The sequence below is a fragment of the Rhinopithecus roxellana genome, chromosome 8, assembly GCF_007565055.1.
Source record: "Rhinopithecus roxellana isolate Shanxi Qingling chromosome 8, ASM756505v1, whole genome shotgun sequence".
In the NCBI taxonomy this organism is placed as follows: domain Eukaryota; kingdom Metazoa; phylum Chordata; class Mammalia; order Primates; family Cercopithecidae; genus Rhinopithecus; species Rhinopithecus roxellana.
Window position 1 is genome coordinate 41,543,597 of NC_044556.1, and position 23,542 is coordinate 41,567,138.

The 23,542-nt window shown below is 48.7% G+C and overlaps 2 protein-coding genes and 1 pseudogene across 8 annotated transcripts in view; 1 reads left to right on the forward strand and 2 right to left on the reverse strand.

Moving 5' to 3' along the window:
• LOC104666115 (GON-4-like protein) overlaps positions 1-6,831 on the forward strand; it is a 74,568-nt gene extending 67,737 nt beyond the window's left edge. The window contains 5 exon segments of the mRNA XM_030934908.1: positions 1,890-2,033; positions 4,092-4,188; positions 5,135-5,762; positions 5,853-5,955; positions 6,661-6,831. Of these exon segments, the coding sequence (XP_030790768.1) occupies positions 1,890-2,033; positions 4,092-4,188; positions 5,135-5,762; positions 5,853-5,955; positions 6,661-6,810 (1,122 nt within the window). The 3' untranslated portion in view covers positions 6,811-6,831.
• Positions 6,566-12,445, reverse strand: LOC104666111 (misato mitochondrial distribution and morphology regulator 1). 7 transcript variants are annotated; one of them, XM_030937145.1, is made up of 14 exons: positions 11,884-12,443; positions 11,655-11,790; positions 11,106-11,175; positions 10,925-11,000; positions 10,302-10,356; positions 10,078-10,216; positions 9,805-9,922; positions 9,585-9,719; positions 9,329-9,481; positions 8,919-9,050; positions 8,661-8,845; positions 8,318-8,422; positions 8,118-8,227; positions 6,566-7,480 (listed from the first exon to the last, which is right to left on the reverse strand). In XM_030937145.1, exons 1-14 carry the CDS (start codon positions 11,965-11,967, stop codon positions 7,269-7,271), a joined length of 1,710 nt encoding a protein of 569 aa, XP_030793005.1. In that variant the 5' UTR covers positions 11,968-12,443; the 3' UTR covers positions 6,566-7,268. The 7 variants fall into 7 exon arrangements, 6 of the variants coding, with proteins under 6 accessions (XP_030793005.1, XP_030793004.1, XP_030793009.1 ...); XM_030937144.1 differs by having other exon boundaries at positions 6,566-7,483; positions 11,884-12,441; XM_030937149.1 differs by having other exon boundaries at positions 6,566-7,483; positions 10,053-10,216; positions 11,884-12,046.
• LOC104659603 overlaps positions 12,068-23,542 on the reverse strand; it is a 47,741-nt pseudogene continuing 36,266 nt past the window's right edge.

Here is a 23,542-nt window from a genome sequence, read left to right on the forward strand (position 1 = left end):
GGAGCATGCCTGTAATCCCAGTTACTCAGGAGGCTGAGGCAGAAGAATCACTTGAACCCAGTGGAGGTTGCAGTGAGCCAAGACTGTGCCACTGCACTCCAGGCTGGGCGACAGAGTGAGACTCTGTCTCAGAAAAAAAAAAAAAAAGACATAATCAATTACATCAGCGTGGTGGTGGGTGCCTGTAATCCCAGCCACTTGGGAGGCCAAGGCAGGAGAATTGCTTGAACCCGGGAGGTGGAGGTTGCAGTGAGCTGAGATCAGCTCCATCTCAAAATAAAAAATAAAAAAATAGGCCAGGCACAGTGGTTGATGCCTGTAATCCCAGCATTTTGGAAGGCCAAGGTGGGTGGATAAGCTGAGGTCAGGAGTTCGAGACCAGCCTGGCCAACATGGCAAAACCCTGTCTCTACTAAAAATACAAAAACTAGCCAGGCATGGTTGTGTGTGCCTGTAATCCCAGCTACTAGCGGGGCTCAGGCAGGAGAATCGCTTGAGCTGGAGAGGCGGAGGTTGCAGTGAGCGAAGATCGTGCCACTGCACCCCAGCCTGGGCGACAGAGTGAGAGTCCATCTCAAAAAAATAAATAAAATAAAAAATAACAAAACAAAAATAAAGAGATTATGCCAGCCAGGTATTTTGGCTCACACCTGTAATCCCAGCATTTTGGGAGGCCAAGGCCGATGGATGGCTTCAGCTCAGGGTTTCAAGTCCAGCCTGGACAACATAGCAAAACCTCACCTCTACAAAAAATAAAAAGATTAGCTGAGTGTGGGGGTGGACACCTGTGGTCCCAGCTACTTGGGAGGCTGAGGTGGGAGGACTGCTTGAGCCTGGGAGGTTGAGGCTTCACTGAGCCACGATTGCTCCACTAACATTCCAGCCCAGGTGACAAGCTCAAGACCTTGTCCCCTCCCCCACTCCAAAAAAAAGAGAGACAATGTCTCAGCCATGCACAGTGGCTCACACCTGTAATCCCAGCACTTCAGGAGGCTGAGGTGGGAGAATCCCTTGTAGTCAGGAGTTTGAGACTAGCCTGGGCAATACAGGTCCCAGGGATCCTCCTGACTCAGCCTCCCAAACAGCTAGGGCTGCAGGAGCACACCATGACATCTGCCTAATTTTTAGGTTTTTTTGTAGAGATGGAGTCTCACTATGTTGCCCAGGCTGGTCTTGAACTCTTGGCTTTTTTTTTTTTTTTTTTTTTTTAGATGTAGTCTTCCATTCTCACCCAGGCTAAAGTGCAGTGGTGCAATCTCAGCTCACTGCAACCGGCACCTCCCGGGTTCAAGTGATTCTCCTGCCCTAGCCTCCTGAGTAGCTGGGATTACAGGTGCCTGCCACCGCGCCCAGCTAATTTTTTTGTATTTTATAGTAGAGATGGGGTTTCACCATCTTGGCCAGATTGGTCTCGAACTACTGACCTCATGATCCACCCATCTTGGCCTCTCAAAGTGCTCTGATTACAGGCATGAGCCACCGCACCCACCCAAACTCCTGGCTTTAAACGATCCTCCTGCCTTGGCCTCCCAAGTGGTGGGATTACAGGCATAAGCCACCTTGCAAGGCCTGAAAATTCTTTGTAATGTAAGCTCTAAAGTAGTACATGAGTTTGGGTGTCTCATTTCACATCCATAATACAGCAAACAACATGAAATATATACATCTCTTGAAGCTGTTACTCACATCTTAATTGCTTTGGGTGGCTACCCACCAGTGGCCCAAGGTGGATGGAGGTTAGGGTTTTAAATTAGATCTCATAATTGTAAACTAGAATTTTAAACCAATCATCTCTCGTGTCCTGGTCCACTAGTTCTTATCCTTAGAACCCTCAAGTCCTGCTCTAGCTGTATTGTGACACCTCTTTTGCCCACTTTCCACTCTGGTAGTTTGAGGAGCAGCAGGCTTTTGAGAAGAGCCGCAAGTTCCTTCAGCAGCTGGAGATTTGCTTTGCAGAGAACCCCTCATACCACCAGAAGATTATCAAGGTCCTCCAGGGCTGTGCAGACTGCCTTCCCCAGGAGATCACCGAGGTATTCTTTCCTGTCCTGCTTTCTTCCTGTTGTCTTCTGGGCCTTAGACCTTTCCCTTGTCTCTTTCCCCAACCTACTCCATACCTTTTTGCCTCTGGAGTGTCATGGGCTTCCTGGAGGAGATGAACAAGGCAAGGACTTTTTAGGCTTACCCAAAGCATAAAGCACTGGGGTAGGGAGGGATTGCTACCTGAAACCAGAGCCTGTCTGATCTTCACAGGTTCAGGAATGCCATGGATGTCCTGGAAGGGATGCTCAAGGAAGGAGGTTCTGGGACCTGGGAAGGGTGTTACGTCCTTGCTGTGCTTGGGGTAGTGCCCTAGCTGGAGATCAGTAGGGTGGAATGGATAGTGGAATCATTAGGAGTCATATCTAGTATTAGTACCCTTCCCCTGGCCGGACATGGTGGCTCACACCTATAATCTAAACACTTTGGGAGGCCGAGGCAGGCAGATCACCTGAGGTTGGGAGTTGGACACCAGCCTGAACAACATGGAGAAACCCCGTTTCTACTGAAAATACAAAATTAGCTGGGCGTGGCAGCGCATGCCTGTAATCCCAGCTACGCAGGAGGCTGAAGCAGGAAAATCGCTTGAACCTGGGAGGCGGAGGTTGCGGTGAGTGGAGATTGCACCATTGCACTCCAGCCTGGGCAACATAAGCGAAACTCCATCTCAAAAAATCAGTCAATCAAAATAAAATATTTGGAGCAGTAGCTGGGCAAAGGGGCACTCAGGAGGCTCATGCCAGATCATTACTTGAGCCCAGGAGTCTGAGGATATAGTGTACCACTACGGTCATGCCTGTGTAAATAGCCACTGCACTCCAACCTGAGCAAGATAATCTCTGTTATCTGTGAGACCTTGTCTCTCTCTTTTTTTATTTTTGAGATGGAGTCTCACTTTTGTCCAGCCTGGAGTGCAGTGGCACAATCTCAGCTCACTGTAACCTCTGCCTCCTGGGTTCAAGTAATTCTTGTGCCTTAGCTTCCCAAGTAACTGAGACTACAGGTCCCAGCCACAACATTACACTAATTTTTGTATTTTTAGTAGAGATGGGGTTTCACCATGGTGGCTAGGCTAGTCTGGAATCCCTGACCTCAAGTGATCCCCGCCCTCGGTCTCCAAAGTACTGGGATTACAGGCGTGAGCCACCACACCTGGCCTCTGTTTTTGTTGTTGTTGTTTTGAGACAGGGTCTCGCTATGTTGCCCAGGCTGATCTTGAACCCTTGGGCTCAAATGATCCTCACACCTCAGCCTCCCAAGTAGCTGGGTTTACAGACATGTACCACTGCACCCAATTGAAACCCTGTCTCTTAAAAAAACAAAATTGTTGACTGGGCGCGGTGGCTCATGCCTGTAATCCCAGCACTTTGGGAGGCCGACACAGGCAGATCACGAGGTCAGGAGATCGAGACCATCCTGGCTAACACGGTGAAACCCTATCTCTACTAAAAATACAAAAAATTAGCCGTGCGTGGTGGCGGGTGCCTGTAGTCCCAGCTACTCGGGAGGCTGAGGCAGAATGGCATGAACCCGGGAGGCGGAGCTTGTAGTGAGCTGAGATGGCGCCACTGCTCTCCAGTCTGGGCAACAGAGCAAGACTCTGTCTCAAAAAAAAAAAAAAAGGCCGGGCGCGGTGGCTCAAGCCTGTAATCCCAGCACTTTGGGAGGCCGAGACAGGCGGATCACGAGGTCAGGAGATCGAGACCGTCCTGGCTAACACGGTGAAACCCCGTCTCTGCTAAAAATACAAAAACTAGCTGGGCGAGGTGGCGGGCGCCTGTAGTCCCAGCTACTCGGGAGGCTGAGGCAGGAGAATGGCGTAAACCCAGGAGGCAGAGCTTGCAGTGAGCTGAGATCCGGCCACTGCACTCCAGTCCGGGCAACAGAGCCAGACTCCGCCTCAAAAAAAAAAAAAAAAAAAAAAAAAAAATTGTTGGAGCAGACATGCATGTGGGTTGACTTGGTGAGCATCAGGCAGGGTTTCTTCCTTTGGTGTGCCCCGAAGACATCGGCGGTCAGGACACCTTTGACCCAGAAGACCATCTCTGCAGGTCTGTGGCAGCAAATCCTACAAGAGCAAGGAGCCCCATGAGGCCACCCAGATCAGGACTGTCAGGACCACCAGAAAGGGAGAGACGCCTGTTTCAGGTGAGTGATCTGCCAACCCAGCCCTTCTGTTTCTCAGTCTCATTCTCCTGTACTCCAGACAGGAACCTCCATGAGCCTGGATAAATAGCCTTTTCAGGGATGGATATACCACCTCTTTCACTGATGTACCCATAGGAAGCCCTTCTCCTGTCCAGGCTTTTTCTATCCTATGGCCTCACTTCTCTTGCAGAATTAAGAGTGCGTGGCTGGGGGCAGTGGCTCACGCCTGTAATCCCAGCACTTTGGGAGGCCGAGATGGGTGGATTACCACAGGAGTTCAAGACCAGCCTGGCCAACATGGTGAAACTCTGTCTCTACTAAAAATACAAAAAAAAAAAAAAAAAAAAATTAGCTGGGCCTGGTGGTGGAAGCCTATAATCCCATCTACTCAGGAGGCTGAGGCAGGAGAATCCCTTGAACCCCGGAGGTGGTGGTTGCAGTGAGCTGAGATCACGCCACTGTACTCCAGCCTGGGCAACAAGAGCAAAAATCCATCTCAAAAAAAAAAAAAGACTGCTACAAATTTCAGCGATTCAACATTGTCTTGTGTTTCTATTCCTAAAACCCTTCCCCCCATCTCCAAATCTACTGTAATCTACATCATAAAGACTGGGCCATTCTCAGCTTTGGCAGTAGGACTTTATATCTTTGCATAAGTGACATTATGCCCTCCACCTCCACCCAACTCTTTTATTATTTATAATTTTTGTAGTGATGGGATCTCATCATATTGCCCAGGCTAGTCTCAAACTCCTGGCCTCAAGCGATCCCACCACTTTGGTTTCCCAAAGTGCAGGCATTATAGGTGTGAGCCACCATGCCCGGCCCTCTTTTGTATTAGAATTTTTGCACAGTACCTGGCCACAGTGACCCATGGTAATTTCTCGTGCTTAGGTGCATCTTGATCCTGACAGTACCCTGAGATCCTTATTCTCCTCCTAAGCAGGATTGCCAGTGGGGGCCACTTTGCCGTCCCCTCGAGAAGTGACTCTTACAGAACGGCTCCTCCTGGATGGCCCACCACCTCATTCATCAGAGACTCCTCAATTTCCCCCCAAAACTGGAGCTGTACTGTACACTGTTAAGAGAAACCAGGTTGGGCCTGAGGTTCTCTCCTGCCCCAAGGCATCCCCCAGACTTCAGAAAGAGAGGGAGGGCCAAAAGGCAGTGGGTGAGTCAGAGGCTTTGATGCTGGTCTGGGATGCATCAGAAACTGAGAAATTGCCTGGTACCGTGGAACCCCGTGCTTCCTTCCTGAGTCCTGTTTCCTCAAAGACCAGAGATGCAGGGAGAAGACATGTGTCCGGGAAACCAGATACTCAAGAGAGATGGCTGCCCTCAAGCAGAGGTAGGGTGAAGACAAGAGACAGGACATCCCCTGTCCATGAATCTCCATCAGGAATTGACACGTCAGAGACTTCTCCCAAAGCCCCTAGAGGGGGTTTGTCTAAAGACAGTGGAACACAGGGCAAGGGTCCAGAGGGGGAGCAGCAGCCAAAGGCCACAGAAGCTACAGTGTGTGCCAACAACAGCAAGGTCAGCTCCACTGGGGAAAAGGTTGTCCTGTGGTCAAGGTAGGTAAGGGTGGATGACGTGTGTTTGGAAAAGAGCATAGACCACATCCATGTGGCTCCCTAGGGTTAATCATGATACCTGGGTTACAGGGAAGCTGACCGTGTGATCCTCACCATGTGCCAGGAGCAAGGGGCACAGCCACAGACCTTCAGCATCATCTCCCAGCAGCTGGGAAATAAGACCCCTGCTGAGGTAAGCGGGAGTGGGGGTGGAGAAGACCCAGTAAAAAGAGGACAAGGTGGCCAACGAAGAGATAGAAAGGCCAAAGAAGGAGCTTTCACATCCAAGACAGTAAGTGGTTTTTGTAAAGGTCTGATAAAAGGAAAGGCTTGAGTCATCACGGTGGTAGCGGTTCTAGAAGAGAAAGGACACTGCATTTTTTGGTGGAAGCCCCAGTTTCCATTCTAGCTTTTTCTTTTTTACTTTTTGAGCCGGAGTCCTGCTCTGTCACCCAGGCTGGAGTGCTGGCATGATCTCAGCTCACTGCAACCTCTGCCTCCCGGGTCCAAGCAATTCTCCTGCCTCAGCCTCCCGAATGGCTGGGATTACAGGCACCCGCCACCCGACCAATTTTTGTATTTTTAGTAGAGACAGGGTTTCACCATGTTGGCCAGGCTGGTCTCAAACTCCTGACCTCAAGTGATCCACCTGCCTCGGCCTCCCAAAGTGCTGGGATTACAGGTGTGAGCCACCGTGCTGGCCATTCTAATTGTTTTTAGGAGGCGTGTGACTTTGGACAAAACATTTAGCCTCTTGAGTTTCCTTAGCTATAATGACATAGCTCTCCCAACCTTGCTGTGTTGAATACATAAAAGATTTTGCAAATCAATATTTAGTGCTTCATAAATGTTAACATGTTACTAAGGATCAGTGAATACAGCCCTGCTCCTTTCTTAGGTCTCCCACCGTTTTCGAGAACTCATGCGGCTCTTCCACACTGCCTGTGAAGCCAGCTCTGAGGATGAGGATGATGCTACCAGTACCAGCAACGCAGACCAGCTGTCTGACCGTGGGGACCTTCTGTCTGAAGAGGAGCTGGATGAATGAGACTCTGGGAATACTTGGGTATCATCTACGCAGGACCAAACCCAACAGGTGCCCTGTCATTAGGCAGGAGGGTAGTTGTACTCTGCTTGTACAGTCCTTGCGCCCAGTTTACAGACCAGGAGAGGAGCCCAGGATGAGGACAAAGGCTGGAGGATGGAGTAGGACCCAGGGGCTCTGCCATCCTAGGCACCATTCAAGGTCTTTTATGAAGACCTTACAGATCTCCTCTGTAAATAGTATCGAGTGAGAGTGGAGTTCAGCTCCTTTCTCTACTTTTTTTTGGTCTGATGGCACATATTTATTGTTCTGTGGTCTAATCACAGTGTTTCTAAATGTAAAAAGTGCATATGTTGGTGTAGCTAGTCCTGCAACATTGAGCTCCTCTGCACGAAGACACTGGGCTCCTGCATCCAGCTGTTTTTATTGCAAACTAGCTCCTCTCTCCCACACTGGGAACTTTACTCCACGAGGCTGTCACCACCCTGGTAGCACTGGGCCAGGCTTTGTAGCTCCTGCAGGAGTTCTGCTACGTCATCATGCTCCACTCCAGCATCCATGAAGCTGGCCCAGCGCCGCAAGTCAAGTTTGGTGAGGTCTCTGGCCAAGGCCTCCAGGGTCTGGTGCAGGGACGAAGAGGAACACAGTGCCCCAAATACTGGGATGGTCTCCACTGCTGTGGAGGGAGAGGAAAGACAGACCTGTAGATGGATGATTATTCTGCCCTGGGACTCTGTCAAACTGATACGGAAGTCCAACCTTAGTAGACTTGATTGTAAACTCAACAAATTTGGTGTACTGTCCCCTTAGTACACCAGTACTCCAGAGGAAGAATGCTTTTCTTGGGAGCCATAGGGTGAATAAAACAATGTTTTGTTTGTTTGTTTGTTTGTTTGTTTTTTTGAGGCGGAGTCTCGCTCTGTCACCCAGGCTGGAGTGCAGTGGCCGGATCTCAGCTCACTGCAAGCTCCGCCTCCCGGGTTTATGCCATTCTCCTGCCTCAGCCTCCCGAGTAGCAGGGATTACAGGCGCCCGCCACCTCGCCCGGCTATTTTTTTGTTTTTTTGTTTTTTTGTTTTTTTTTTTAGTAGAAACGGGGTTTCACCGTGTTTGCCAGGATGGTCTCGATCTCCTGACCTCGTGATCCACCCGTCACGGCCTCCCAAAGTGCTGGGATTACAGGCTTGAGCCGCCACGCCCGGCCAAAACAATGTTTAACTGTGGACTTTTTCAGCACTTTTAATCCAGGAACGGAGATAGTAAAAACTCTCCCATACTTGAAATGTCAGTTTTCTTTACCTCCTACATACCTGCTCCCTTGGGGGAACCATCCAGAGCCATACCCTGTGGACTGCAGCTTGAGAAGAGGTGGGGGTAAGGAGGAGCCACCCTGCAGGGAGTCAGCAGCAGATGGGAAGAACTGTGGGGGCAGAGAACAGACGCTAAGTGCATAAGAAGTTACAGGAGGGTTGAGGTTGGCAAGAAGGGCAGGAGCAACCGCTACACTGACCTCATGACTCTAGGCTGCTGCTGTTGTAAATACTGAGCCAAGACTTCTTCCCCAGTGGTACATGTGTGAAGGGAGGAGGGTGGAGGTGTCCCTGGGGTGAGCTGGCTGCCAGAACAAAGCCAAAACCACCATTAGGCTGTGGCAGCATGAATAAGAAACTAAGAATTCTTATGTTCTCAGGCCATCAGCTGGATCAACAAAAAAAGAGCCCCCCCCCCTTTTTTTTGCTTCCTTTTTAAGGGGTGGGGAGGGAACAATATCATTAGAATGTCCCAGAGAAATTAGGGGGAAAAGGATACGAAACAAAATCTGACAAGGGTTCCTAAGGATCAACAGCTCTCACCTCGTGTGGCATGCTCTGTCTATACCCCTCAGCACCACTGACTGGGCAAAGCAACGTGTTCCAGAAGGTTCCCCACATGCAGACAGTGGGGTCCATGGGGTGGCTCCTCCAAACTGCATCAGGGAATCAGGAAGGGACTGGCCTGGAGCCAAGGGGAAAGGAATGGTTGCTCCTGCTGTCACCACCTAAAGAGAAGGAAGAGAACACGTTAGAGGACATTTTCTCAGCACTGACCCAACCCCTCACAAAGCTTCATACCTTTTTCCCACAGAAGCTCAGCATGTCAGCCAGATGAACCATGGAAACTGGAGAGGAACACAGGCGATAAGGAACAGTGACTGTGTCCAGGGCTGTAGCCAGGATGGCACTGCAGTGGAAGGGCAGAGTGGCCTGTAAGAAGACACCAAGAGGGGCACTTGGCCTCAGGCCTGGAAAAGAATGTGTGGAGGCAGAATATTAACACCAGAAAGATCCAGGGGACAAAGCAGGGGTATGTCTGGCCTCTGGTGGGACCAGCATAGGGCATAGGACAGTGTGATCTGAGGCCACATCACAGCTGAGTTCAAGCTCGGGCCTCAGGAACAGAGCCAATAACAGACAGCGGCTGACTGGGAGTATGAGGAGGCCCCGTAGCCTGCTGCAGTCAGAACAAGAGCACCGAGACTTACATCATAATGCAGGTAAGGGAAGTTGACAGGTGGCTCAGGTCGCAGGCCCAGGCTCCCACCCAACGACAAGGGACAGACGAGAGAGCTGTGAGTAGTCAGGTGCATGAGACCAAAAGCTGTGTTTAATAGACGATAGATGTTTCTCTGGGCCTCCTGGTGAAGAAAAAGAGTAGTTTGCATTAAGCAACTCTCCCCCTGGGATTCTCATTTCTCCCTCCCCACTGTGTGACTGCTTACTCCTCCAAGTTCCACTCACCCCACGATGGTAGGGACCAGGTAGCAGGCCCCACGTTATTATTCCCCGCCCTGAATATTCATCTTGTAGCAGCTCTGCCGCCTTCGCGCCTACCCCAGAGAAGCCATCGTGCAGGTCACACAGGATCTGGAAGCCCTGAGCGGAGGTGAGTGATGAAAAATAGTTAGGGAGTAGGATGAGAAGAGCTTCTACCCTGGAGTGCACGTTGCCACGCCGCTACCTGCAAGTAGTCACATTCCTCCACGTAGAAGTGCAGCCTGTCCTCCAGCTCTTCCTGGTACTTGGGTTCCTTTAGGACACTTTCCCCTTGGCCAAAAGCTTCCAGCCGACCTGCTTCCCTGCCACAAGTAAACACAATCCAAGACTTACATATCTTCTCTCAGCTCCTCAACCTCTTGTCCTGGGGGAGAGCAGGAAAGATGGCCTCAAGAGCCTCATCCTGCATTGGTGGGGACCCACATTTCTTGCCTCACAGCCTCTGGGGTCCCCATACCCATCGTGGTTGTACTTCTGAATCATACAGATGCTCCGGGGATGGAGATGGACTCTGAGGAAGTCTGACCAGACCCTGATGCTGGCCTCTGTAGGGATAAGTGGTTTTGGAGTTGTAGCGGTGGTGAGTGGTGGGGAACCTGAAGACAAGCAGAGGAAATGTACCTTTCTCCACATTTCTGCTCTACCCAGACCCGCATCCATCAGTATCTGGAGAAGTCTCACCTTTGCCATTGGGAATGGATTTGACCCTCCAAACACCATCACTACTCAGCACTCCCTGGGAGGGGTGAAAAAAATCTACATTTAGTTCCAGGCAGTTTAGAGGCAAAGGTTGGTTCATCCTTCTTGAGTTGGCTGGCCACACCGCACAGCCTCCTTTCTGTTCACCGAGTCGTGGTCCTTAGGAAAAGACGTGCTTTTTCCCAAAATATCATTCTAGGACATTTAAAGTGATTAAAATCCCCTTTTACCTGCCCCTATGGAGGCCCTCGGGTTGTAGCACTGGGTTAAAAAGTTCAGGGCAGGCCGGGCGCGGTGGCTCAAGCCTGTAATCCCAGCACTTTGGGAGGCCGAGATGGGTGGATCACGAGGTCAGGAGATCGAGACCATCCTGGCTAACACGGTGAAACCCCGTCTCTACTAAAAAATACAAAAAACTAGCCGGGCGTGGTGGTGGGCGCCTGTAGTCCCAGCTGCTCGGGAGGCTGAGGCAGGAGAATGGCGTGAACCCGGGAGGCGGAGCTTGCAGTCAGCCGAGATCCGGCCACTGCACTCCAGCCTGGGCGACAGAGCGAGACTCCGTCTCAAAAAAAAAAAAAAAAAAAGTTCAGGGCAGAGGCCCTCACCTCTGCACTCAGAAAGTCCTGGAGATAAGGATTCTTGGGACAGAGTTCCTCTTTGTGTGTGGTGAGCTTCCCCTGCCTGAAAGAGATTGGAGATTGATCAAAGAAACCGCACTCTGATGAGTTCTCCTGCGTTGTGTGTACATGTATGTTCCCCACCCTTATCCACACATCAATTACACACCATGCTATTGCAGCATCCAACTGTTTGTCCCTGTAGAGTCCACCTTCCTCTTTTAGGGAGCTCAAACTACCTGTACAGAAATAACAGAGACAAAGTTAGGTCAAAGCCTGGGGCACCCTCCCCCTCTAGCCAACCTTCCTCTGATCACCTGACACCTGCTGTCACCATCTCTCCAGCACTTGGCTCTTCCAACCTTTCTGGGATATACACTAGTTGGGGGAAAACCTTGGCCTAGGAGAATCTAGCTTCCATCTTTCCGTTTCCAGCTTAGTCATTAGCTATGGGACCGGGGGCAAAAACCACATCTAGCAGTCCCACAGTAGTGCTCTGGTTCAAGTCCTCACTGTCTCCAAGGCCTAGCAGCCCATTCCCGAGATGGCTCTTGAGCAACTATCGTGGGCCCCTCAAGTGCTGGCATGTTGTGCTCAGCTCCTCATCTCCAGTCCTTGAGCTCAGTAACGTGGGAGGGTCTTGAAGATAACGGCAGCGCAAGGACTCGGCTCGCAGAAGGGAAACACAGGGCACTGGCCGACCCTGCCACCACCTCACCCTTCAGATCCATGAGGATGAGTCGCGGCGTGTAGGTATCCTGGCCGTGCAGCGTCCGGCCCGTACGATACAGGACGTCGGGGCACAGCTCTCCCGGCGACTCCTTGGCATCGGTTGCTCGGCCCAGCGCAGCATCCTGGGGAAGCAGAGAGGACGAGGCAGGCCGGCTGAAAGTCGGGACTGTAGATCCCGAAGGGGTCCTCGGGGGGCAGCTGCCGGCCGACCTCACCTGCTGGTTCCACCAGTGCGCGCCCACGAAACCGGCAAAGTGTCCCAACTGCAGTGTGAGCACTTCCCGGGCCCCGCCCGCCATACTGCGCGGCTCCAAGGGACCGCAGCGACCCAGCCCCGCCGCTCGCTGCTCCTAGCCGATTGGCTTGGCAGGCGCGTGGGCGGGTGTCATTCTCGGCGACCTATTGGTCCGCAAACACATCCTTTTCTATTGGAGAAACGATTCGCCGATTCCTGCCTCTTCCCAGACGTGGCCCAGTCCGGCTTCTCTGTGGTTGCCTGCGAGGGGCGGGGTCCACGGGCCACGCCTTTGCTCCTGCTTCACGTTGGAGCCGGCTGGGCGCTGCCTCGGCCGCTGAAGCGGCCGCCCGGTCGCGGGCCGCGGAAGGCTCTTCCTCGTACTTCCCCTGAGGTCTTATCCCTTCTCACAGATCTCCGCTGGCTGATAGCTTCCCGGGCAAAAATAAAACCTCGCCAGAAAAACGGAAGCTCCCCTAAAGCCTCCCATGCCCTCTCATGTCTTCAGAAGTCACGCGGATCACGACTAATATGTGGACTGGCCTAGCTATCATATCTCTATCATTTACATGTATTTATCTATCTCCGGTATCTAATACCTTATGTAAATAGAGTCTGTATCTGTTGGTGTCTTTTGTTCAATATGGTTTATGTAATTTATATTTTTGCATATATCTATAATTCATGTTCATCGCTGCGGAATAGTCCATTGTATGAATACATCACCACGAAACTATTCTAAAGAAAGAATATATTCTGCTGATAATAGCTGTTGGGATTGTTTCCAATTTTGGGCTATTAGGTGCTATGATTAACATTCTTGTGTGTATGTAGAAAGAAGGCAAGGGCCGGGCGCAGTGGCTCACGCCTGTAATCCCAACAGTTTGGGAGGCCGAGGCGGGAGGATCAGCAGAGGCCAGGAGGTTGAAACCAGCCTGGCCAACATGATGAAACCCCGGTGTCTACTAAAAACACAAAAAATTTAGCCGGGCGTGGTGGCGGGCGCTTGTACTCCCAGCTACTCAGGAGGGTGAGTCAAGGAATCCTTTGAACCTGGGAGACGGAAGTTGCAGTGAGCCGAGATAGCGCCACTGCAATCCACCCTGGGCGACAAGAGCAAACCTCCGTCTGAAAAAAAAAAAAAAAAAAAGGGCTAGGCGCCGTGGTTCACGCCTGTAATCCCAGCACTTTGGGAGGCCGAGGCGGTCAGATCACGAGGTCGGGAGATGGAGACCATCCTGGCTAACACGGTGAAACCCCATCTCTACTAAAAATACAAACAATTAGCCGGGCTTGGTGGTGGCACCGGTAGTCCCAGCTACTCGGGAGGCTGAGGCAGGAGAATGGCATGAGCCTGGGAGGCGGAGCTTGCAGTGAGCCGAGATCTCGCCACTGCACTCCCGCCTGGGCAGCAGAGCCAGACTACATCTCAAAAAAAAAAAAAAAAAAAGATAAGGCAAATATTGGTTGGGCGCCGAGGCTCACGCCTGTATTCCCACGTTTTGGTGAGGCTGAGGCAGGAGGATCGCTTGAGTCCAGAAATTCGAGAATTTGAGGCTAGACTGGACAAAGTAATGAGACTCCCCCTACCCCCAGCCTCTCTATAAAATAATTTTTCAAAAAATTACCTGGGCAGCCCACATCTGTAGTCCTAACCAGAGACTAGGGTGGGAGGATCACTTCAGCCCAGGAATTAGAGGCTGTGGTGAACCCTGTTTGGACCACTGCACTCCAGCCAGAGACAGAGGGAGACCCTGTCTCGAAATTTTAAAAAGTGACAAAATGTTAATTGAATCTAAGTGAAAGTTATAGACGTTCTTTTGCAGTACTCTCTCAGCATTCTTGTAGGTTTGAAATTTTTTTTAAAAAAAGGTTAGATCATCTTATCTATTCTGAGTTCTTTGTATTTTCTCATGTATTATATTTAGTTTTTATTTATTTATTTTGAGATGGTCTCACTCTCTTGCCCTGGCTGGAGTGCAGTGGTGCAATCTCCCGGCTTACTGCAGCTTCAACCTCTTGGGCTGAAGCAATCCTCCCACCTCAGCCTCCCAAGTAGTTGCAATTACAGGCATAGGCCACCGCATCCGGCTAATTTTTATATTTTTTGTACAGAGGGGGTTTCATCGTCTTGTCCAGGCTGGTCTCCTGAGGTCAAGTGATCTGCCCACCTCGGCCTCCCAAAATGTTGGGATTACAGGTGTGAGCCAATGTGCCGGGCTACTATTTCACTTTTCTAAGTATGATGTGGGCTGAAAAGTTGTATAGTCTGACAGTTTAAGGAAGTTTTCTGTCCTGATTTGCTAAGAGTTTTGATCATGAATAGATTTGAATGTTTTTTACAGCTTTCTCCAAACCAAGATAATTACATTATTTTATCCTTCCTTTGTTGTGCTAATGAATAAATTACATCGTTAGATTTTCATGTAATACTATCTTCCTTTCCTAAAATAGACCTAAACTTGGCCGGACACAGTGACTCGTGCTTGTAATACTAGCACTTTGGGAGGCCGAGGCAGGCGGATCACGAGGTCAGGAGTTCGAGACTAGCCTGGCCAACATAGTGAAACCCCATCTCTACTAAAATACAAAAATTATCTGGGCGTGGTGGCACGTGCCTGTAATACCAGCCACTTGGGAGGCTGAGGCAGGAGAATCACTTGAATCAGGGAGTCAGAGGTTACAGTGAGCCGAGATCGTGCCACAGCACTCCAGCCTGGTGACAGAGCAAGACTCTGTCTCAAACAAACAAACAAAAAAACCTAAACTCATTTGTGTTGATTATCCTTTTAAAATATTGGATCTGGCTGGGCGTGGTGGCTCACGCCTGTAATCCCAGCACTTTGGGAGGCCAAGGCGGGCAGATCACAAGGTCAGAAGTTTGAGACCAGCCTGGCAAACATGGTGAAACCCCATCTCTACTAAGAACACAAAATTAGCAGAACGAGGTGGCACATGCCTGTAATCCCAACTACTCTGTAGTCTGAGGCAGGAGAATCACTTGAACCCGAGAGGCAAAGGTTGCAGTGAGCCAAGATAGGGCCACTGCACTCCAGACTGTGCAACAGATCGAGACTCTGTCTCAAAAAATAAGTAAACATAAAATGTTGGATCTGGGCCGGCTGCAGTGGCTCATGCCTGTAATCCCAGCACTTTGGAAGGCTGAGGCAGGTGAATCACTTGAGCCCAGGAGGTCAAAACAAGCCTGGGTAACATAGTGAGATCGTGTTGCTAGAAAAAGAAAAAAAGAAAAAAAGGCCGGGTGCAATGGCTCATGCCTGTAATCCCAGCTTTGGGAGGCCGAGGCAGGCAGATCACCTGAGGTCAGGAATTTGAGAACAGCCTGGGCAACATGGTGAAACCCCGTCTCTACTAAAAATACAGAAATTAGCTGGCAGTGGTGGCACGCACCTGTGGTCCCAGCTCCTCGGGAGGCTGGGGCAGAATTGCTTGAACCTGGGAGGCGGAGGTTGCAGTGAGCCGAGATCACGTCATTGCACTCCAGCCTGGGAGATAGAGCAAGACTATATCTGAAAAAAAAAAGAGGAAGAAGAAAACATAGAAAAAAAAAGTTGGATCTTGGCCAGGCACAGTGGTTCACACCTGTAATCCCAGCATTTTGGGAGGCTGAGGCAGGCAGATCACTTAAGGCCAGGAGTTCGAGACCAGCCTGGCCAACATGGCGAGACCCTGTCTCTACTGAAAAATAAAAAAATAAAATAAAATAAAAGTTTTTTAAAAAAGGCTGAGCAGGCCGGGCGCGGTGGCTCAAGCCTGTAATCCCAGCACTTTGGGAGGCCGAGACGGGCGGATCACAAGGTCAGGAGATCGGGACCACCCTGGCTAATACGGTGAAACTCCGTCTCTACTGAAGAATACAAAAAAAACTAGCCGGGCGACGAGGCAGGCGCCTGTAGTTCCAGCTACTTGGGAGGCGGAGGCAGGAGAATGGCGTAAACCCGGGAGGCGGAGCTTGCAGTGAGCTGAGATCCGGCCACCGCACTCCAGCCTGGGCGACAGAGCCTGGGACTACAGGCGCCCGCCACCTCGCCCGGCTAGTTTTTTGTATTTTTTTAGTAGAGACGGGGTTTCACCGTATTAGCCAGGATGGTCTCGATCTCCTGACCTCGTGATCCACCCGTCTCAGCCTCCCAAAGTGCTGGGATTACAGGCTTGAGCCACCGCGCCCGGCCAGACTCCGTCTCAAAAAAAAAAAAAAAAAAAAAAAAATGGCTGAACATGGTGGCCAGAGCCTGTAGTCCCAGCTACTCGGGAGGCTGAGGCAGGAGAATTGCTTAAACCCAGGAGGCGGAGGTTGCACTGAGCTGAGATTATGCTACTGCAGTGCAGCCTGGGTGATAGAGCAATATTCTGTCAAAAAAAAAAAGAAAAAAAAGTTGGATCTATTTACTGATATTTTGTTTGGGATTTTTGCATCCATATGTATGAATGGAATTGGCTAATTTTCCTTTTCTTTGATGTTCTTATCAGCATTTGATATTAGAGTAACAGTGGCCTCAAAAACAAGTTGGGAAGTATTTTCCCTCTTCCACAAGAATTTGTATGAGGTTGGCATCATTTCTTTAAATGTTTGCTAGAATTTACAGGCCAAGTTATATAGACCTAGAGTGGGTTTTTCTTTGTTTTTGAGACATTATCTCATTGTCAGCCAGGCTGGAGGGAGTGCAATGGCTAGATCAGAGCTCACTGCAGCTTGAACCCCTGAACTCAAGCGATCCTCACACTTCAGCCTCCGGAGTAGCTGTGACTACAAGATTTCAAACCTTTTTTGTAGAGAGGAGGTCTCTCTATGTTGCTCAGGCTGGTCACGAACTCCAGGGCTCGAGCCATCCTCCCACATCGGCCTCTGAAAGTGCTGGGATGGTAGGAGTGAACCGTGCCCTGCTTGGAGTGTTTGTAGAAAATTTTTCACTTATGAATTATTCAAGTTCTGTATTAGTACGGGAGTATTTAAAGTTTATATTTTTTCTGTGTCAATATTGGTAAGCCATATTTTTCTGGAAATTTGTCCATTTCATCTACAAATTCAGAGCTATTACTACCAAGTTATTTATTGTGAACTCATTTAACCTGTTTCACGTCTGCAGGATCTGTGGTGATGTGCTTTTTTATTTTCAATATTGTTTTTGTTTTGTTTTGAAATGGAGTCTTGCTCTATTGCCCAGGCTGGAGTACAGTGGTGCAATCTCGGCTCACTGAAACCTCCATATCCCGGGTTCAAGTGACTTTCCTGCCTCAGCTTCCTGAGTAGCTGGGATTACAGGTGTCTGCCACCACGCCCAGCTAATTTTTGTATATTTAGTAGAGATGGGGTTTTGCCATATTGGCCCTGCTGGTTTTGAACTCCTGACCTCAGGTGATCCACCCGCCTCAGCCTCGCAAAGTGCTGGGATTACAGGCATGAGCCACTGCGCCCGGCCCAATATTATCTGTTTTAAAGGCGAAAAGTTATCTGTTTTCTGTCCATAGTAAATCAATTTTTATCAATTTTAATATTTTTAAATATTTAATTTTATCATGTTTTGAGATAGGATCTCGTTTTGTCACTCAAGCCGGAGTGCAGTGGCACAAAATGGCTCACTGCAACTTCAACTTCTTGGGCTCAAGCCATCCTCCCACCTCAGCCCCCCAGGTAGCTGGTACTACAGGCGTGCGCCATCACACCCAGCTAATTTTGCATTTTTGGTGGAGATGAGGTTTCACTATGGTGCCCAGGGTGGCCTTGAAGTCCTGGGCTCAAGGAATCCTCCCGCCCTGGCCTCCCAAAGTGCTGGGATTACACCCTGAGCCACCGTGCCCTGCCAGCCAGTATTTTCAATGTACAAAATTTTTGTTTAAGTTTTGTGTTTAGTAATTATATAATCATTTAATTTGAATTAATTTCTCACTTATAGTCTGATTTATTTTCCTGACCAATGGGCACATCAGAAAAATATGTTTTAATTTCCAGACATGTGAGGAGTTTCTACTTCTCTTTTTGTTTCTGGTTTCTAGTTTAAATTGCATTAGAATCAGAGTACACAGTTGTATGATTTAAATTCTTTGAAATATATTGAGTCAGTTTACGGTCCATTGTCAGTCAATTTTGAACAGGTTCTTTATGTGTTTCAAAAGAAAGTACATTCAGAAGTTGTGGGATGTGATAGGTGGAAGGTGAGGGCAGAAAGGCAGGTCTACTCCGTATAATTTCTATTGAAAAAGATCTGCGAATAAGTGGACCCATGCGGTCCAGAAATGTTGTTGCTCAAGGGTCAAATATAATGACCTGATGTATTTTCTACTTTGTAGAACAAGTGCTTATTAAATTAATAATATGTTGGCTGGGCGCGGTGGCTCACGCCTGTAATCCTAGCACTTTGGGAGGCCGAGGTGGGCGGATCACGAGGTCAAGAGACTGAGACCATCCCGGCTAACATGGTAAAACCCCGTCTCCATAAAAAATACAAAAAATTATCCGAGTGTGGTGGCAGGTGCCTGTAGTCCCAGCTACTCGGGAGGCTGAGGTAGGAGAATGGTGTGAACCCGGGAAGCGGAGTTTGCAGTGAGCCGAAATTGCGCCACTGCACTCCAGCCTGGGAGACAGAACGAAACTCCTTCTCAGGAAAAAAAAAAAAATTAATAGTATGTTTATTAAAGCATTATTTCATAATCTTATGCCTTTCTAGAGGTTTGGTGATGTCCAAGTTCAGCTTTATGCAATTTAAGTTGCTCCCTTTTCTCTCTGTCTTCCTGGGTTAAAAAAGATGACTGTATTTAGACTGTCAAAAATAAAATATATTGGGTGAATGTAAAAGAACTTCTACCAAAAAAAAGTTGTTTTGAGATTTAATTTTGCTTTTTCTTTTGGAGACAGAGTCTTGCTCTGTCACCCAGGCTGTAGTACAGTGGTGTGATCTCAACTCACTGCAACCTCTGCCTCCCAGGTTCAAGCAATTCTCCTGCCTCAGCCTCCCAAGTAGCTGGGATTACAGGTGCCCGCCACCATGCCCTGCTAGTTTTTGTATTTTTAGTAGAGACGTGGTTTCACCATGTTGTCCAGGCTGGTCTCGAACTCCTGACCTCTGGTGATCCACCTGCCTCGGCCTCCCAAAGTACTGGGATTACAGACATGAGCCACTGTGCCCAGTCTGGGATTTCATCTTTAAAAACACTTCCATTAGGACAAGTGTGTTAATCATGCTATTAAATCTTTATGTTCTTACCAATTCTTTTGTCTCTTCTACCAATTACTGAAGTATGTTAATTCTGTAACCATGATATTCTATTTCTTTTTGTAATTTCTGTTTTCTTTTGTTTTTTTGAGAGAGAGTCTCATTGATGCCCAGGATGGAGTAAAGTGGTGTGATCTCAGCTCACTGCAATGTGGGGAAAAGAAAGAGAGATCAGCCTGTTACTGTGTCTATATAGAAAGAGGTAGACATAAGAGACTCCATTTTGTTCTGTATTTGAGATGCTGTTAATCTGTGACCCTAACCCGCAACCTTGTCCTTGCAAGAGACGTGCTGTGGTGACTCAAGATTTAAAGGATTTTGGGCTGGGCAGGGTGTGCTTTGTTAAACAAGTGCCTGAAGGCAGCTTGCTGGTTAAAAGTCATCACCATTCTCTTAATCTCAAGTACCCAGGGACAGGTACACTGCCAAAGGTCGCAGGGACCTCTGCTTAGGAAAGCTAGGTATTGTCCAAGGTTTCTCCCCATGTGATAGTCTGAAATATGGCCTCGTGGGATGGAAAAGACCTGATCGTCCCCCAGACCCGTGAAGGGTCTGTGCTGAGGAGGACCAGTACAAGAGGAAAGAAGGCCTCTTGGCGGTTGTTGGCAGTTGAGATAGAGAAAAGCATGTGTCTCCTGCCTTGATGCTCTGTTTACTGAGAAAGGAGAAAACCGCCTTAGGGCGAAAGGTGGGACTTGCTAGCGCAATGCTGCTCTTTGTGCACTAAAAAGGTTTATGAAGATGTTTGCATATGCATATCAACGCACAGCACTTTTCCTTAAACTTATGTCACAGAGATCTTTATTCATATGTCTCACTGCTGACCTTCTCCCTACGATGATCCTATTATCCTGCTACTTCCCTTTTTTCTAAGATGATAAAGATAATTATCAATAAATACTAAGGGAACTCAGAGACTGGTGCTGGCGCGGGTCCTCTGTATGCTGAGCGCCGGTCCCCTGGGCCCACTTTTTCTTTCTCTATACTTTGTCTCTGTGTCTCATTTCTTTTCTCAAGTCTCTCATTCCACCTAACGAGAAACGCCCACAGATGTGGAGGGGCAGGCCACCCCTTCACTGCAACCTCTGCCTCTCGGGTTCAAGTGATTCTCCTGCTTCAGCCTCCCATGTAGCTGGGATTACAGGTACACACCACCACACCCTGCTGATTTTTGTTGTTTTAGCAGAGAGGGGATTTTACCATGCTGGCCAGGCTGGTGTTGAACTCCTGGGCTCAAGTGATCTGCCCACCTCGGCTTCCCAGGGTGCTGAGATTATAGGCACGGGCCACCGTGCTTGGGCAGTTTTCCAAAACACCTGCTGAAATTTTGATAGTGATTGCGTTGAATCTATAGGTCAATATGGGAATAATTGCCATCTTAACATTATTGAGTACTCCAGTCAATGAACATGGATTGTCTTTCCATTTAGTTAGATCTTTTTTTTTTTTTTTTTTTTTTTTTTTTTTTTTTTTTTTGAGACGGAGTCTTGCTCTGTCGCCCAGGCTGGAGTGCAGTGGCCGGATCTCAGCTCACTGCAAGCTCCGCCTCCCGGGTTTACGCCATTCTCCTGCCTCAGCCTCCAGAGTAGCTGGGACTACAGGCGCCCGCCACCTCGCCCGGCTAGTTTTTTAGTATTTTTTAGTAGAGACGGGGTTTCACCGTGTTAGCCAGGATGGTCTCGATCTCCTGACCTCGTGATCCACCCGTCTCGGCCTCCCAAAGTGCTGGGATTACAGGCTTGAGCCACCGCGCCCGGCCGGTTTTGTATTTTTTTAGTAGAGATGGGGTTTCACCGTTTTGGCCAGGATGGTCTCAATCTCCTGACCTTGTGATCCGCCCGTCTCGGCCTCCCAAAGTGCTGGGATTACAGGCTTGAGCCACCGCGCCCGGCCTCAGAGTTTCCTTCTAGAAAAGCACTGGGATAAAGGGAATATGACTGATTTTCCATTATAGTGATTCCTAGTACTTATGGGGGATTCGTTTCAGGACCCCACTTTCCCCAGGTAACATCTTCAGATGCTGAAGTCCCTCATGTAAAATGGCACAGTACACTGTATTTTATTTTTATTTATTTATGTATGTATTTTTTGAGATAGAGTCTTGCTCTCTCGCCCAAGCTGGAGTGCAGAGCCACCACCTCGGCTCACTGCCACCTCCACCTCCCGAGTAAGTGATTTTCCTGCCTCAGCCACTCGAGTAGCTGGGATTACAGGCGCACGCCACCACGCCCAGCTAATTTTTGCATTTTTAGTATAGGTGGGGTTTCACCATGTTGGCCAGGCTGATCTCAAAGTCCTGACTTCAAGTGATCTGCCCGTAGAACACTTTAAATCAGCTCTAGATTACTTATAATACGTAATAAAATGCCTATACATAACTTCCATCTTGTGGGTTCAGGGTAGTACTTGGCACATGAAAATACAAGTTTTGGTTTTTGGAATATTATGGAATTTTTTTTTTTTTTACCGAAAGCAGATGTCCACTGTCTTCCTCACATGTTGTGATCGTGGTTTAGAGGTAGGCACAGTGCCGCTCCAGCAGCGAGGGGTTCGCGTTACTTAGGAACAGCAGCTCTTTTTTCCCTTCTTCTGTAGGAGCTAAAATGGAGACAAACACAAGTAAGTGGCAGTTTCCTCCTGCTGCACTGTGTTCCCCAGGAAATTGTGTAGCCAGAAGCTACCATATCCAAATTACGTTCTGAGGTAATTATCATCTCCCAAGAGATCTTACTTCTAGACTCTTACCCCAACAAGCTACTCTTTTTTTTTGTATGCAAAAAAAAAAAGACTTTTTGTATGGACTTTTATTTCCTTTCTGTGTCTACTCCAATCCACCATGGAGCTCTCCCTCCACTCCAAGAGCGTCTTCTGGACTTCACCCAGAGCAAGATTGTGTCTCAAAAAACAACAACAAAAAAGAAAAAACATAAGGGATTCTGGTGAAAATGTCAAGAATGAGACTCTGGCATCTGCATTTTTTTGTTTGTTTGAGACAGAGTCTCCCTCGGTTGCCCAGGGTGGAGTGCAATGGCGCGACCTCGGCTCACTGCCTCCGCCTCTTGGGCTCAATCGATTCTCCTGCCTCAGCCTCCCAAGTGGCTGGGATTACAGGCAGCCACCACCACATCCAGCTGATTTTTGTATTTTTAGTAGAGATGGGATTTCATCACGTTGGCCAGGCTCATCTTGAACTCCTGACCTCAGATGATCCGCCTGCCTCAGCCTCCCAAAGTGCTGGGATTACAGGCGTGAGCCACCGTGCCTGACCAAAGTGAATGCTTTCTAATCCGTTTCCGCTTGGAGTCTTGAAAAAACATACATAAGGGATTCTGATGAAAATGTCCAGAATGGCATCTGCATTTTTAACAAGCTCTTAGGTGACTCTGATTTATACCCAGAGTTGAACGGCCCCTGGTCTAGAATCACCAGGGTAAAGAATTTTTCCAATACATTTCTGGTTCCCTAAAAAGATCTTATCTGGAGAAAATCATGTAGTTGGAAATGTGCTTGCCAGGGATTGGAGGCTATACCTTGAAAAGTCAATGAATCAACTGGATTTCACTTTGCTACCCACAAAATGGGAACAACTTACTGTTGCCTATTTATTTCACATGGATAAATGAGTTTCAAGTTATGAGTCCACTGTGAGCAAAACTTACAAAAAGAAATTAAAAATGATACAGTTATTCCAACTCCAGTATCAGTTCTCCATGGTCCATTGGTACTCAGGGCACAAGGAGGACAGAAGCCATATAAAGACTACCTAGCACTCAAATTCTGGGAGTCTAGTCACCTGGTTCAGGAAGCACTCATTTGTTTTGTTTTGTTTTTGTGGCGGTGTTTCCCTCTTGTTGCCCAGGCTGGCGTGCAATGGCAACATCTCCACTAACCGCAACCTCTGCCTCCTGGGTTCAAGCGATTCTCCTGCCTCAGCCTCCCAAGTAGCTGGGATTACAGGCATGCACCACCACACGTGGCTAATTTTGTATTTTTAGTAGAAATGGGGTTTCTCCATGTTGTTCAGGCTGGTTTTGAACTTCCGACCTCAAGTGATTCACCCACCTCGGTCTCTCAAAGTACTGGGATTACAGGCATGAGCCACCGAGCCCAGCCAGGAAGTGCTCATTTGTAGTTTTGAAATTCTTCAGCCAGGTTGAAGCCTCTAAAGGTTGATCAAAGCGCTGTTTGTTGTAGTTGGACTGCAGAAGATCGCAGCAATTTTTCACCCAAAGATGAGCTTTAAAAAAAGGCAGAAGAGGCCTGGCGCGGTGGCTCACACCTGTAATCCCAGCACTTTGGGAGGCTGAGGTGGTCGGATCACGAGGTCAGGAGATCGAGACCATCCTAGCTAACACGGTGAAACCCTCTCTCTACTAAAAATACAAAAACTTAGCTGGGAGTGGTGGC